The sequence below is a fragment of the Saccopteryx bilineata genome, chromosome 1 (assembly GCF_036850765.1).
Source record: "Saccopteryx bilineata isolate mSacBil1 chromosome 1, mSacBil1_pri_phased_curated, whole genome shotgun sequence".
In the NCBI taxonomy this organism is placed as follows: Eukaryota; Metazoa; Chordata; class Mammalia; order Chiroptera; family Emballonuridae; genus Saccopteryx; species Saccopteryx bilineata.
This window is the reverse complement of record NC_089490.1, coordinates 186,696,665-186,709,862: the sequence shown is the minus strand read 5'-3', so window position 1 is coordinate 186,709,862 and position 13,198 is coordinate 186,696,665. Positions and strand designations below refer to the sequence as shown.

At 37.0% G+C, this 13,198-nt stretch overlaps 1 protein-coding gene across 5 annotated transcripts in view; it reads right to left on the bottom strand.

Moving 5' to 3' along the window:
* Positions 1 to 13,198, bottom strand: part of SLC10A7 (solute carrier family 10 member 7) — a 223,466-nt gene that overhangs the window by 165,268 nt on the left and 45,000 nt on the right. Inside the window, exon 5 of one of the 5 annotated variants that reach the window (XM_066232465.1) lies at positions 4,913 to 5,411. The exons of the other annotated variants lie outside the window; for them this stretch is intronic. Coding sequence (XP_066088562.1) covers positions 5,364 to 5,411 — 48 coding nt within the window. The 3' untranslated portion in view covers positions 4,913 to 5,363. Of the gene's footprint in view, positions 1 to 4,912; positions 5,412 to 13,198 lie in introns of those variants that run through there. 5 annotated transcript variants of the gene reach the window in all.

Below are 13,198 nucleotides of genomic sequence, written 5' to 3'. Positions count from 1 at the left end.
ACCTATGTCAAACCATCTCATGTTTCTTGCAAATTTTAGACTCCAGCTACCTAACTCTGTTATTTCTGCTCTTTTCCATCCATTAGGACTGGGAATCTCAGAGCTTCTTAAGAGGGCAATGGATCAATCCCTCAGCAATAACTCTTTCATCAGCTTTTCATTAGCAATAAAATAGCTTTCCCACCATCTTCTGGGAAATAACTTACCCTAGATTCTGCAGAATCTTACCGCAGGACTGCAGTGGACTTTTACAGATCATCAAGGCACTTTGCCTCAAAAAGGGCCACACTGCAATCACCAACAAACAGAACCACCTTATCCTATTCTTTATGATTTCAAGATCAAAGACTACACAATCCCTTTTAGAATTCTAGATTTAAAATCTATATTTTAGATCACATTTTTCATTAGCGAGTCCTTTCCTTTTCTGAATTAACTTTTTATTGAGATCATCTTTTTATGTTAGGTCCCCTGAGAAGACTAAAGAAAAAAAAGAGCTGTTATTGCTGTTACAAGTAGAATGCTGATAAATGTTTAACAGCTGGCTCTCAGGGTGAGGAGAAAAAACACCAGTTTGTATTATTTGCTGATTTTTATATTGCAAATACTCCCACCATAGTTAAGTTTAAGCTGCAGACGTGAACACCAACATGGGCAGAGACTGCACAGTTCCAAGGTATATGAGCATACAAAGGAAAATTTATTTATTTTTTTAGTTTACAAAAGAAATTAAATAAAGACATGAGCAGAAACTAATGAAATCTAAACCAGAAAGATAACAGAGATCAATGAAATCAAAAGCTGGTTCTTTGTGTGTGTGGGGGGGTGTCAATAAAATAAATACACCTTTAGAACAGGGAGTAGTAAACGTTTTCTGTAAAAGGTTGCTGTTCCATTTCAACACAACTGGTATAACACAACTGTATAGATGGCAATGCAGTCCGACACCAAGCACCTGGAGTTGGCACAAACCCACAAATGAAACGCTCCATCCTCCAAGAAAAGCTGCTCTCATTTCAGACAACTGAAGTTGCACTTCAGGAGTCCCCAGGCCACCAACACTTCACCAACTGGTCACACATTTGGGGCTTCTCATGACCCTCTCTGGTTCAATAATTCAACAGAACAATTCACTGAACTCACTGAAAACGCTACACTCACATCTACACTTTTATTAGAAGGGACACACATAAAGTGAGGTCCGGAGCTTCCATGCCCTGTTGCTGGGAAGTCAGAACACATCACTCTCCTAACACATCAATGTTCACTAACCAGCAAGTGTCACTGAGCTTCAGGGCCCAGAGTTTTTAGCTGGGGTTTCATTATGTAGGCATAACTGATTGAATCTCTGACCATTTGATTGAATTCAATATCCAGCCCTGTCTCTTTCCCTAGGGGTTGAGTGGCTGAAAGTTCCAACCTTCTAATCACATGCCTGGTCTTTCTGGTGACGAATGCCCATACTGAAGTTATCAAGGCACCCGTCATGAGTCACTTCATTAATACAACAAAGACACTCTTATTAGTCAGGAAATTCCAAGGGTTTTTGAAGCTCTGTGCCAAAAAACTGAGACAGAGACTACATATAGTTTTTATTATACTACAGCAACATATTAAATATTTTAAGCTTTTTGGTCCATCTGGTCATTATCCCATATGGTCACAAATTCTTAATTCTGCTGTTGTAGCACAAAGGCAGCCATAGATACTGTATAAACTAATACATGTGGTTGTGCTCCAGAAAACTTTACTTATGGATACTAACACTGGATTGTCACTTCATTTTTACACATCATGAAGTTTTATTCTTCTTTTGATTTTTTTCTAACCATTAGGAAAACATACAAACCATTCTTAACTCACTTACTATACAAAAACATGCAGCAAGCCAGATTTAGCCTGCAAGCTATAGTCTGCCAGCACTGATCCAGGAGAAAGAGAGAAAATAGAAATGACCAACTTTCTTTTCAGGAATGAAAGACATGACATCCTGAGATCTTTCAGATATTTAAAGAATGAGAATAACCATTATACCCCCAAATTTGAAAACTTAGATCAAATGTATAAATTCCTCCAAAGGCACAAACTACCAAAGCTCTTTCATGGAGAAAGAGATAATATATAATGAACCACATAGGTTCATTATATATTAAAATCATGAAAGTGGTCAAAAATTTTCTCACAAAGAAATCTGTAGGACCAGACAGATGGTTTTACTGGTGAATTCTACCAAACATTTAAAGGAGAAATAATATTAATTCTGTACAAACATAGTCAAAAGAAATAAAGGGCATCCAAATTATAAAGGAAGAAGTAAAACTGTCATTATCTGCAGATAACATGATACTGTATATAGAGAACCCCAAAGACTTCACCAAAAACTACCAGAACCGATAAGTGAATTCAATAAAGTATCATTATACAAAATAAATATCCAGAAATCAGATGCATTTTTATACACCAATAATGAACTATCAGGGAGGGAAACTAGGAAAACAATTTCATTTACAATTGCAGAAAAAAAACCCCAACAATCTAGAAATAAATTTAACTAAGGATATTAAAGACCTGTACTCAAAATATTACAAGACACTGAAGAAATTGAAGAGGATACAAATAAGTGTAAGCATGTACTATGTTCATAGATAGGAAGAATTAACAACACTAAAATCACTAAAATGTCCACACTACCCAAAGCAATCTATAGATTCAACTCAATTTTTATCAAGATACCAATGGTGTATTTCACAGAACTAGAATAAATGTCTCCAAAACTTATATGGAATCACAAAAGATACTTAATAATCACAGCAATTGTGAGAAAGGAAAACAAAGTTGGACAAATCACACAACCTGATATAGTATACTACAAGGCCATAGTCTAAACAGGATGGTAATGGCATAAAAACAGACATATAAGTCAATGGAACAGAATTGAGAGTCCAAAAGTAAACTCACGCCTTTATGGGTCAATTAATATATGACAAAGGAGGCAAGAACATACAATGGAATAAAAACAGTTTATTCAATAAATGGTGTTAAAAAAAATTGGACTGATACATGAAAAAAAAATGAAACTACACCACCTTCTTACACCAGACACAAGAATAAACTCAAAATGGATTAAAGACTTACATATTAGACACAAAACTATAACAATCCTAAAAGGAAACATGAGAAGTAAAATCTTGGACATTTTGCATAGCTATATATCCTAGTATAAGGAAACAAAAGAAGACATAAATCAAACTAAAGTTTTTGCACAGCAAAAGAAACCATCAACAAAACTTGGTTTTGATGTTTACACAGAAAATGTCTATAAATATTAATAAGCCATTACTTAATAAAAAAAATTCATCAAAACTATTTACCATTACTACTTCCTACCTATAAAAGCTTAAGATTTAGAGCCTTGCTTATAATTTATAAAAATGTCTTTTAAAGTAATTATTCCAATAGTAACACAATGTGAATACTTCAAAGACGATGGCCCTATTTCAATAAAGATAACCTTAAATTAAAAAAAAAATAACTTCCTTTTATACTTATTTAAAGAGGATAAAGTTTTCATATCAAACCATTTTAATTTAATATCATCACAGAAGCATCTGTGAAATACTAAGAAAAGCACTAAAATGAAGTCAGAATATCTGGTTTCAAAACAACTTGGTCACATACTCAGCTATAAAAATTCTTTAAATCTCAGTTTCTTCACTTTATTCAATAGGCATAACAACAACCATATAAATTTAGGATTAAATGAGATGGTGAATATAAAATCACTGGGTATTCCACAACAATAGAAAGTAAGACTCAGCAAGGCCTTGGCCGGGGGTTGCCAGGTGGATCCCAGCTAGGGCACATGCAGGAGTCTGTCCACCTCACTATCTTCCCTCTTCTCATCTTAAAACAAAAAACAAACAAACAAACAAAAAACCCAGTAAGCCTTCAGTATACAGTCAACCCTTGAAAAACATGGGTTTGTACTATGCATGTCAACTTACTGTGGATTATTTTTCAATAAATACTGTAGATGTATTTTCCCTTCCTAATGATTTTCTTAGTAACATTTTGTTTTCTCTAGCTAGCTAGCTTTATTGTAAGAATACAATATATAATATATATAGCACACAGAATATGTGTTAATTGACTGTTCATGTTATCGGTAAGGCTTCCAATCAACAGTAGGCTATTAGAAGTTAAGTTTTGAAGGAGTCAAAAGTTACACATGAATTTTCAACTGCATGAGGGGTGGAGGAGGGAGTCAGTGCCCCTAACACCAGCATTATTCAAGGGGCAACTGCACACTATCCTCCAAGTCCCTGAAGAACTTAGGTTGTACATGGAAGCGAGTCATAGCAGGGGAGGGTTCACTAACGAACTGATCATTTCTAAAATGATTCCTGAGAAAACATTTTCCCTTCCCACAGTCATATCCCAACTATTTCACAATGATATCCATCTCTGTACTTTCGTTTTGGTTGGTTTACTTTCACAGATTGTACAGTTAGATGCCTGATAATAATCACAAATAAAATGCAAATAAGATGCTAAAGATAACTGTACGTCCTACAGAAGATGCAGGATTTCATTAAGTCGGTGAAATCAGAACAAATACAAGACACGAAAAAAATAACTGACAAGTTAGATGCTTGGAAGAAGAAGAATCAGAATATATTTTTAAATGACTGCACCTGTGATGATGCCTCAATTCTTTTTGCAAATTTGTACCTTGATGATTGTTTTGCAAAAATAAATAGGAGGAAGAGTTGTGACATCATGTCATCAAACAATTTTCTTGGGAAGACTTCAATGATAACCCACCCTCCAAAATAATAATTGACTCTTCATTCACACCAAGAATTAGTGAATAGTTATAACATAATCAGAATTTTATTGACTGAATTATAAAATAAGCTTGCTTTCATAATTTAGATTTTTTTAATAAAAATTAAACATTTTCAGTAATTTCTGTTACATACTAATTCTCTTTTTAAAGTCAATTGAGTTTAAGTGAGGTTTCTACTGTATTTACCATTAAATAATGTGGCTTTTCTCCTATTTTTATTTCAGTTACTCTAATTTTTATAGGGAGGCAAATAGAACATCTTTTTATTTCCTATAAAAGCTTAGCTGAGGGCCTGACCAGGTGGTGGCGCAGTGGATAGAGCATCGGACTGGGAGGACCCAGGTTCGAGATCCCAAGGTCGCGAGCTTGAGTGCGGGCTCATCTGGTTTGAGCAAAGCTCACCAGCTTGGACCCAAGGTCTCGGTCTGCTGAAGGCCCACGGTCAAGGCACATATGAGAAAGCAATCATTGAACAACTAAGGTGTCGCAACAAAAAACCAATGATTGTTGCTTCTCATCTCTCCCCGTTCCTGTCTGTCTGTCCCTCTCTCTGACTCTGTCTCTGTAAGAAAAAAAGAAAAAAAATAAAAAAGCTTAGCTGAGGTTAAAAAAACAACAAAGTTTCAATGTGTTATACTGAGCAGACTATAATTTAATTTTTCTACAAACCATAAACTAACACAGGAAGAAATGTTAGAGAACATCTCTCCAGCACCCATTCAAATATCGATTGGACAGAAGCTCAGAGTGGGAAGTGACCTGCTCACAATCACACAGTTTCTGGCAGCAGCTGAGCCAGGGCTACAGGGAGAGCTCCCAAACACTCTTCCTTCTCTAGGACATTAATCTTTATTGGACTCTAATATATTATGTAAATAGGATATATGTGAATATCAGAAATACACGGAATGGAAAGTGTATAGACACACTGAAACATAAAACACTAGTCAGCAAGCAGTGAAGCACTAAATCGACTTCAAATTTTTATTAAGGTTATCCCTCTGTTAGTGACTGAAGGGATATTAGCTTAGAGGTCCATGCAATAGCTGTAACACCGCAACTAATGGACTGTCAAGAGATGATTTAATATAGAGGCCCAGCTGAACAGCGGTGTGTAAGTAACTCTGACAACCTGAGGCTTTCTTTTGGTCAAACGTTTTATATCTATAAGTGACTTTCCCTAAAAAAATTACCTGAGAAGATACTCTCAGAAGGGTTCTCTGTAATAACAGTAGCCCAAACACTCTTATGTAAGTTCAGATTCTCTGAGATCTTAAGAGGGGATTAAAAACAAAACAAAACAAAGCTTAAAGGTCTTGTTCCCAGGTCCTTCTCCAGGCACCATTACATGGTTAGAGATCTGGTTAAATGCATTTCACAACTACAATGTGTATTTCTTTGGGTTGAAGTAAAATAAAGAAATAAAACAACTTTTTAAACGTTGCCCTCTAGATTTGACTCTCAATATGAGCCACAGGAGATGGGGGTGGGAAGATGAAATTAAAATGTTTATTAAATACACATTTCTATAAAACATTATATGTATCCCTCATCTTTACAACAGGGACCGACCTGCACTGAGAAAACAAAAGTAGTGTGAAGAGGAAACTATCGAATGAGCAGGGATTTAAAAAAATAATGATAATGTGCATGATGGATGAGCGCTCCGGGAAAGTCTTGGCATGCCTCTACAACCTTGCTGAAAATGTTGCAGTAAGCAACAAGATCTTAAAAATGTCCATGTGTGCATACTCCTTGGACCACCAATTCTACTTTTAAAAATCTAAATATTTAAGAAAATAATACAGATCCAAGAAAAGATTGAGCTAAAAGGATTTTTATCATAGAATTGTTTTGTAATAGCAAACTTATCCAGGGCTAAAATAAATCATTGCACATCCATCCATGAGAAGAGTAAGCAACTAAAAAGAATGGTGAAGAACACTATGGAGACATGTCACAATATATTGGTAAGTGGACAAATAGGAATTATAAAACAGCATGCAATATGATTTCATTTTATTAAACCTATGTTTAGATAAAAAGGTCCCAAAGATACACACATAAAATATCTCAAGTGTGTATTCACCCAGTAATCATTTCTCCAACTCTAGCCTTTCCAGTGGGATTTTGGTATTTGTTTTCTTTCTTTGTCTCTATATTTTCTAGATTAGTCACTAAAAATACCTAGAACTCTTGTAATAAGAAACCTACATCATTAAAAATTTTTCATCAGTACAAGAATATAAAATTTTATATGGTCATTCTGGAATATTGGCTGTGACCAGGAGATGTAAGTAAGCCTTTCTCCTGATACACCACTGACTAAAACTTATGTATGTGATAATGTAACCTAATCACTCCCCCAAAAAGTCATGTCATTAAGACCAACAATAATTTATGGTATTAGAAAAAGAACCCATGAAGTCATTATCAAAGTAGTCATTTGGTAGAAATTAAATTTCAAATAAATAAAGATGATTATGTGAAATGATTTTGGTTGCAAGCAAAATGGGTGAGGGTTTAAATACTTAGAGCTACCAAGAATATCTTAGGTAAAAACTAAAGCTTTTATTTCCTTTAAAACAGAGTTTATTATTTACTCATTGAAAAAATGTATCCCCTTTACTACTGATAATAGCACAGATCAAGTTGAAAGATCTGTTTTACATGTAAAGTCAGATTCATGATTCTTTTTTAAAGGACAATTTCTTATGAAGCAAAGACAGAGTTTCTCATCTGAATTTTCACCTGAAATATTTCTACTAAGAGAACATTTCAAAAGTCTTTGAAATTTTTTTTTTTCTTAACTTATCTGTTTATGGAGTCCAATAAAATATTAAGTAGTCAGTGTGTAACAAACACACACAAATACTATAGAAGTGGTTTGTGCATTACTTTTATAACTCATTCAAAATAGGTTTATAAAATATTTTCTTCTTCTAGACACATTTGAAAATAAGGAAATAAAAATAATACCTTTGCATTTAAAACTATGTTTAGATCACCCGGAAATGAATTGATTTGTCTACAGCCATACCACCCTGAATGCGCCCAATCTCGTCTGATCTCAGAAGCTAAGTAGGGTCGGGCCTGGTTAGTATTTGGATGGGAGAAAATGAATTGATTTAAAATATGTTCCTGCCTGACTTGGTGGTAAAACAGTGAATAGAGAGAGCATCAGCCTGGGTTGTTGAGGACCCAGGTTGGAAACCCCGAGGTCGCCGGCTTGAGTGCAGGCTCATCCAACTTGAGCGCTGGGTTGCTGGCTTGAGTGTAGGATCATAGACATGACCTCATGATTGCTGGCTTGAGCCCAAAGGTCACTTGGCTTGAAGCCCAAGGTTGCTGGCTTGAGCAAGGGGTCACTAGTTCTGCTGGAGCCCCCTGGTCAAGGCATATATGAGAAATAAATCAATTAACAACTAATATGCTGCAATGAAGAATTGATGCTTCTCATCTCTCTACCTTCCTATCTGTCTGTCTCTCTCTCTTTATCTCTCTTGTGCGCTAAAATAAATAAATAAATAAATAAATAAATAAATAAATAAATAAAATATATTCCTAGGAAAATTTAAGAATAAAATGTTATCATAGAAAAACATTCTTTAAATGTGACTGGTCTATGTGCAAAGTGCTTATTACACCTAATTATTCATAAAATACCCCCTTGGCCAGGATACTGTAAGAAAAATTGAAACATCAGATAACAGTTGGATTAAAAGACCTCTGTTGCCACTTCCTTCTCAATCATTCTCTGTAATTCTTAAAGGCCTCAGTTGAACTGAAATCTTTATTAGACACCAAGTGAGCTAACATGCACTGAAAGACTCTTTAAGAATATAAATGAGAAAGTTACTCCAACCAGCCCTCCTTTTTAAACCACAATTAGCTTCAATTCAAGATTCAAATTGTGAACATAGTTTTAAGATTTTTTCTAACATGCCTTTTAACCGGCTTCCTCCCCTTGTCTTCTGTAGTTCCCTTATCTTTCTAATCTTAAAGTTAAAAGAGGTTTACATTTTTTTAGAAAAAAAATATGATTGCTTTTTAAAAATGTATTCCCTTAACTACTCCTTACATCTACTTTCTAATCCCCAACTCACTTAATTAAATTCAGGGTGAATTTAAATTATAATTAACATCTTTTGAGGGATTACATGTTCTAATCACAGTTATGCAGTGAATATTTGAAACACATACATTTTGTTATATTATTTGAAATGCAAATTAGAACCCAAAAAAAGATGTTTAATAAAAATGTATAGTACTGAAGACTTTATTAAGGAACCTGAGGGACCAGAAATGAGATTAAAGTGAGTAAAAGCACTGATACAAGTACAAAAACAAATTGCTTCATCTCCAAAAGCCCCGGAAATGGCCCCACTTGGCTCCCGTTTAACCTAGCTTCAACACCGTTTAAAACTGCCTTCCAAGAGCTTCCATTAATCAAACTGAATTCCATTCCCCCTCTAGACCAGCTACTCACAGGATCTTAAATGAGAGATGATGCAGACAATTCTCCAAAAGCAAGAGACAAGTCCTGTTTTTCTGACCCACAAATTTAGAATAAAATAACTTCCTTTACCTTAGTTTTCCTTCAAAATAGCATTTCATAAACAGAAGGAAAAAGCTGACATTTATGAAGCATCCTCTGTATGCCAGACAATAAATGTTTTCCACTTAATTCTTGAAATTACCCTATGAGGTAGATATTATTCTATTTTATAGATGTGAAAAATAAGGCTCAGGGATGTTCAGTGCTTGAGAGAAATAAGTGAAAGGCATCAGGGGTGGAACTGAGACTCTTAAACACAGCCTCTTCCTGTAAAAGCACAATGTCATAAATGTGAGGCCCCAAAGGGGAGTCTAGGACACAGCACCTGCTTTCAATTGTCCATGCTAATTGTAATCTTCTCAAACAGGCTGTTGGGATTGTGACAGCCCCAGACAACATCTTCATCCCCTGTGGTATGCTTGGATAGAACACCCAAGAAAGTTCCTTCTTGGGGTTTTTGGGGCTCTTTCTGCAAAATCCAGGAGCTCACTGAGCGCCAGGGTCACTTACCATGTTCTCATCTGTGTCCGGCACTCAACTGGCTTTAGCATGAAATAAAAATTTGATTTATTCATGTAAGCCTAGTTTCAGTTTGGTAACTTTTCTCTTTTATCTTCAGGGCCTTTTTATGCACTTATCAGGTTGTTAGCTCCAACATTAGGTTTATCTTACGGAAATTAATGCAAATTCAAGTTCTGCCTTCTATTCCCTTCAACTGTCAGCTTCTTGTTCAAGATACATTATTCACACAACTTTTGCTGCCAAGTTTTACTAGTAGTTAGACTGGTTCTTACTTTTTTCGTTGAGATCATCAGTATAAGATAATACCAAGTTGCTCAGCTACCTAGCCAGTCAATCCTGAAAAGCAGGGTTAAAAAAAAAACCACAAAAATTGTTAGCATGTTTTTTTTTCTCATTTATCTACAATACATTCTCCTAGCTCTCTGTGACATAATTATGCCTAATGCGAGATAGAACCTCTTGCACAAAAATGATATGGATACAACCCAAAGATTGGAGGGAGGCTAGCGGGGGTTGATATTTTGGATCTAATTAGAGTCGTCGTTAGGAAAAGGGCGGTTTCAAAATGTAATTTACCCCTAAAATGGCCATATGCGAACACACTCTAGAGGGCGCTAGACTTAGCTTACCTATGAATCCAGTACCATAGCTTAAAGGATCTCCAACAAGTTTGATTTAACCATTTCAAGACTCTTGTTTCCTCATATCAAAAGTGGGTGTAATATTTGTAACATTAGTATGTTTTGTAGTTGTAAGCATTTTGTGAAAATTAAATGAAGCAATTCGTGTAAAGCATTAGCATAGTAAGTGCTTAATAAATAATTAGCCATTACTAACAATACTATCATCAGTACCATTATCATATTACTAAGTGGTGAGAACCATTAGTCAAAGACTTCCCAAATTAAGAAACTGGAAATAGAGATAAAATTTCTGGTAAATTTGGAAAAGTACAGACAAATAAGCATTTTAAGCTAGAAGAAGAAGGAAGGAGGGAAAATAGGGTTCAAGGCAAGAAATACAGAGTTAATTTTTTACAATACAACTCACTGTGAGAATCACAACCTGTTATATAGAATTCCTTGTTACTATTTAGAGATTTGTGAGACCTAGAAAAATATTCAACAACAAAAATCTTCTATCATCTTTTGGGAAAAATCTAAAAAAAAAGTCTGGGGGGGGGGCCCTGGCCGGTTGGCTCAGTGGTAGAGCGTCGGCCTGGTGTGCGGGGGACCCGGGTTAGATTCCCGGCCAGGGCACACAGGAGAAGCGCCCATTTGCTTCTCCAACCCCCCCCCTCCTTCCTCTCTGTCTCTCTCTTCCCCTCCTGCAGCCAAGGCTCCATTGGAGCAAAGATGGCCCGGGCGCTGGGGATGGCTCCTTGGCCTCTGCCCCAGGCGCTAGAGTGGCTCTGGTCGAGGCAGAGCGACACCCCGGAGGGGAAGAACATCCCCCCCTGGTGGCCAGAGCATGGCCCTTGGTGGGCGTGCCGGGTGGAACCCGGTCGGGCGCATGCGGGAGTCTGACTATCTCTCCCCATTTCCAGCTTCAGAAAAATACAAAAAAAAAAAAGTCTGGGGGGAAGGAGGTAGAACAAAACTTTATGGAGAAATAGGTCCTAAAAATTATAAGATTGGGATTTGGAATAAAATTTCACTAATGGTGCTCCTAAAGTCTCCTAGAAAGCAGGAGTTGAATGCAGAGTACAACGAGAGGGACAACATGGTCACTGGAGAATTTAGTGGCTTCTAGGCAGACAGAAATCAACTGCTCTGCAAAATCTTTGCCTCTTTCCTCTAAGGAGTGTCTCAGCCCAGTCATCATTTCTCCAACTTCAGCTCTTCTTGTGCCCCTGACAAAATGACAATGTGGGGAGGGTGCAAAGGAGTGCAAGTGATGGTGGAGGGAGGAAGGTGGCCAGGAGGAGGTACCACTGGTATCAGAGAAGCTGGAAATGTAACTCAGTGGGCAGCTTCACAAAGCTGCCAAAGGGCATGTGGATAATGAGAGCAGCACCAAGCAAAGTAAGAGAACACAAGGAACACTGGTATCCATGGACTTGATCTGAGTATCTCACCGAAATCAGACCAGCTTTTCAGTCAACAATAGGCCCTGACTGGGTAGCCCAGATGGCTAAAGCGTTGTCTAGATATGCCAAAGTTGCCAGTTTGATTCCCGGTCAGGAAAAAAAAGGAATCAAGCAATCAATGCATAAGTGGAACAACAAATCAATCTCTCTCTCTCTCTCTCTTTCTCTCTCTCTCCCCTTCCTCTCTCGCTCTCTAAAATCAATAGATAAAATTTTTTTTTAAATCACCCTAAGTGCCTGTTTGAAAACCATTGCCGTATGCCACACGTGTGCCCATGTTCGGAAGGAAAGCATGCCCATGAGTAGTGAAGGAATGAGCAGTTTCAGAGTGATATGAGGAAAAGAACTTCCTAATAAACTTTCTCTCTCTACTTAGAGTGAAATTTTCCTACAGATTTCCTTTCCTCATTTGCATATCTGTGCAGGCCTATTCTTTCTTTTTTTTTTTCCTTCCAAGCCCCTTTGCCCTTTCAATCATGAAGCATATTACTCCACTGTCAGTGCAAAGCAGTTCCTAACAACAGGGAACCCAGCTGGGATAGGAAGAGGGCAGCAGGCTCATGCATTAACATAATAATCCAACTGTGTTCCCATAGGCCCTTAGGGCAGACAGCATATTAGGTAGGCCTCCTGTGCAGACCCTGGTGGAAGCTGCCTGATCACCTGCCTATCAACCTGTGGCAGCTACAGCCGGCTCAATAGCACCAGCTCCTGCCAGGCAGTGGTACCCAATTACCTTACTACAAAAGACAGAAATCCATTTTTCTATGTCTGTTTAATGTACTCAATGCTTTTCTGTATTTACAGTTTGAATCTAGGTTTCTGTATCATTTCCAGGGGACTGACTTATTATTGCCTTTTAACTTTGGAAAATCTTGTTGTCTAAGGCCCTATCGCAGCAGTAGGCAGAAATGAGACTAAAAATCAAATTTCAAACCCAAAAGCTCAGGTTGATAAAGCTAAGGGCTTGGTCACTAGTTGTCCAAAGATTCTTTCCTCATCCATACAGAGAGGTGTGGGGAAGACCTGCACGGCAGCCATCAAGGGGACAAAGGTGGAGGGAAATCCTACACCAACATCTTGAAATGTACGTAGCTTTTAAAATTTGAATCCAAGCATATTCTAAGGTTCCCACAAAGGGTATCTTTGTGTATCCCGACCCCCTCATGTGAAAATATGT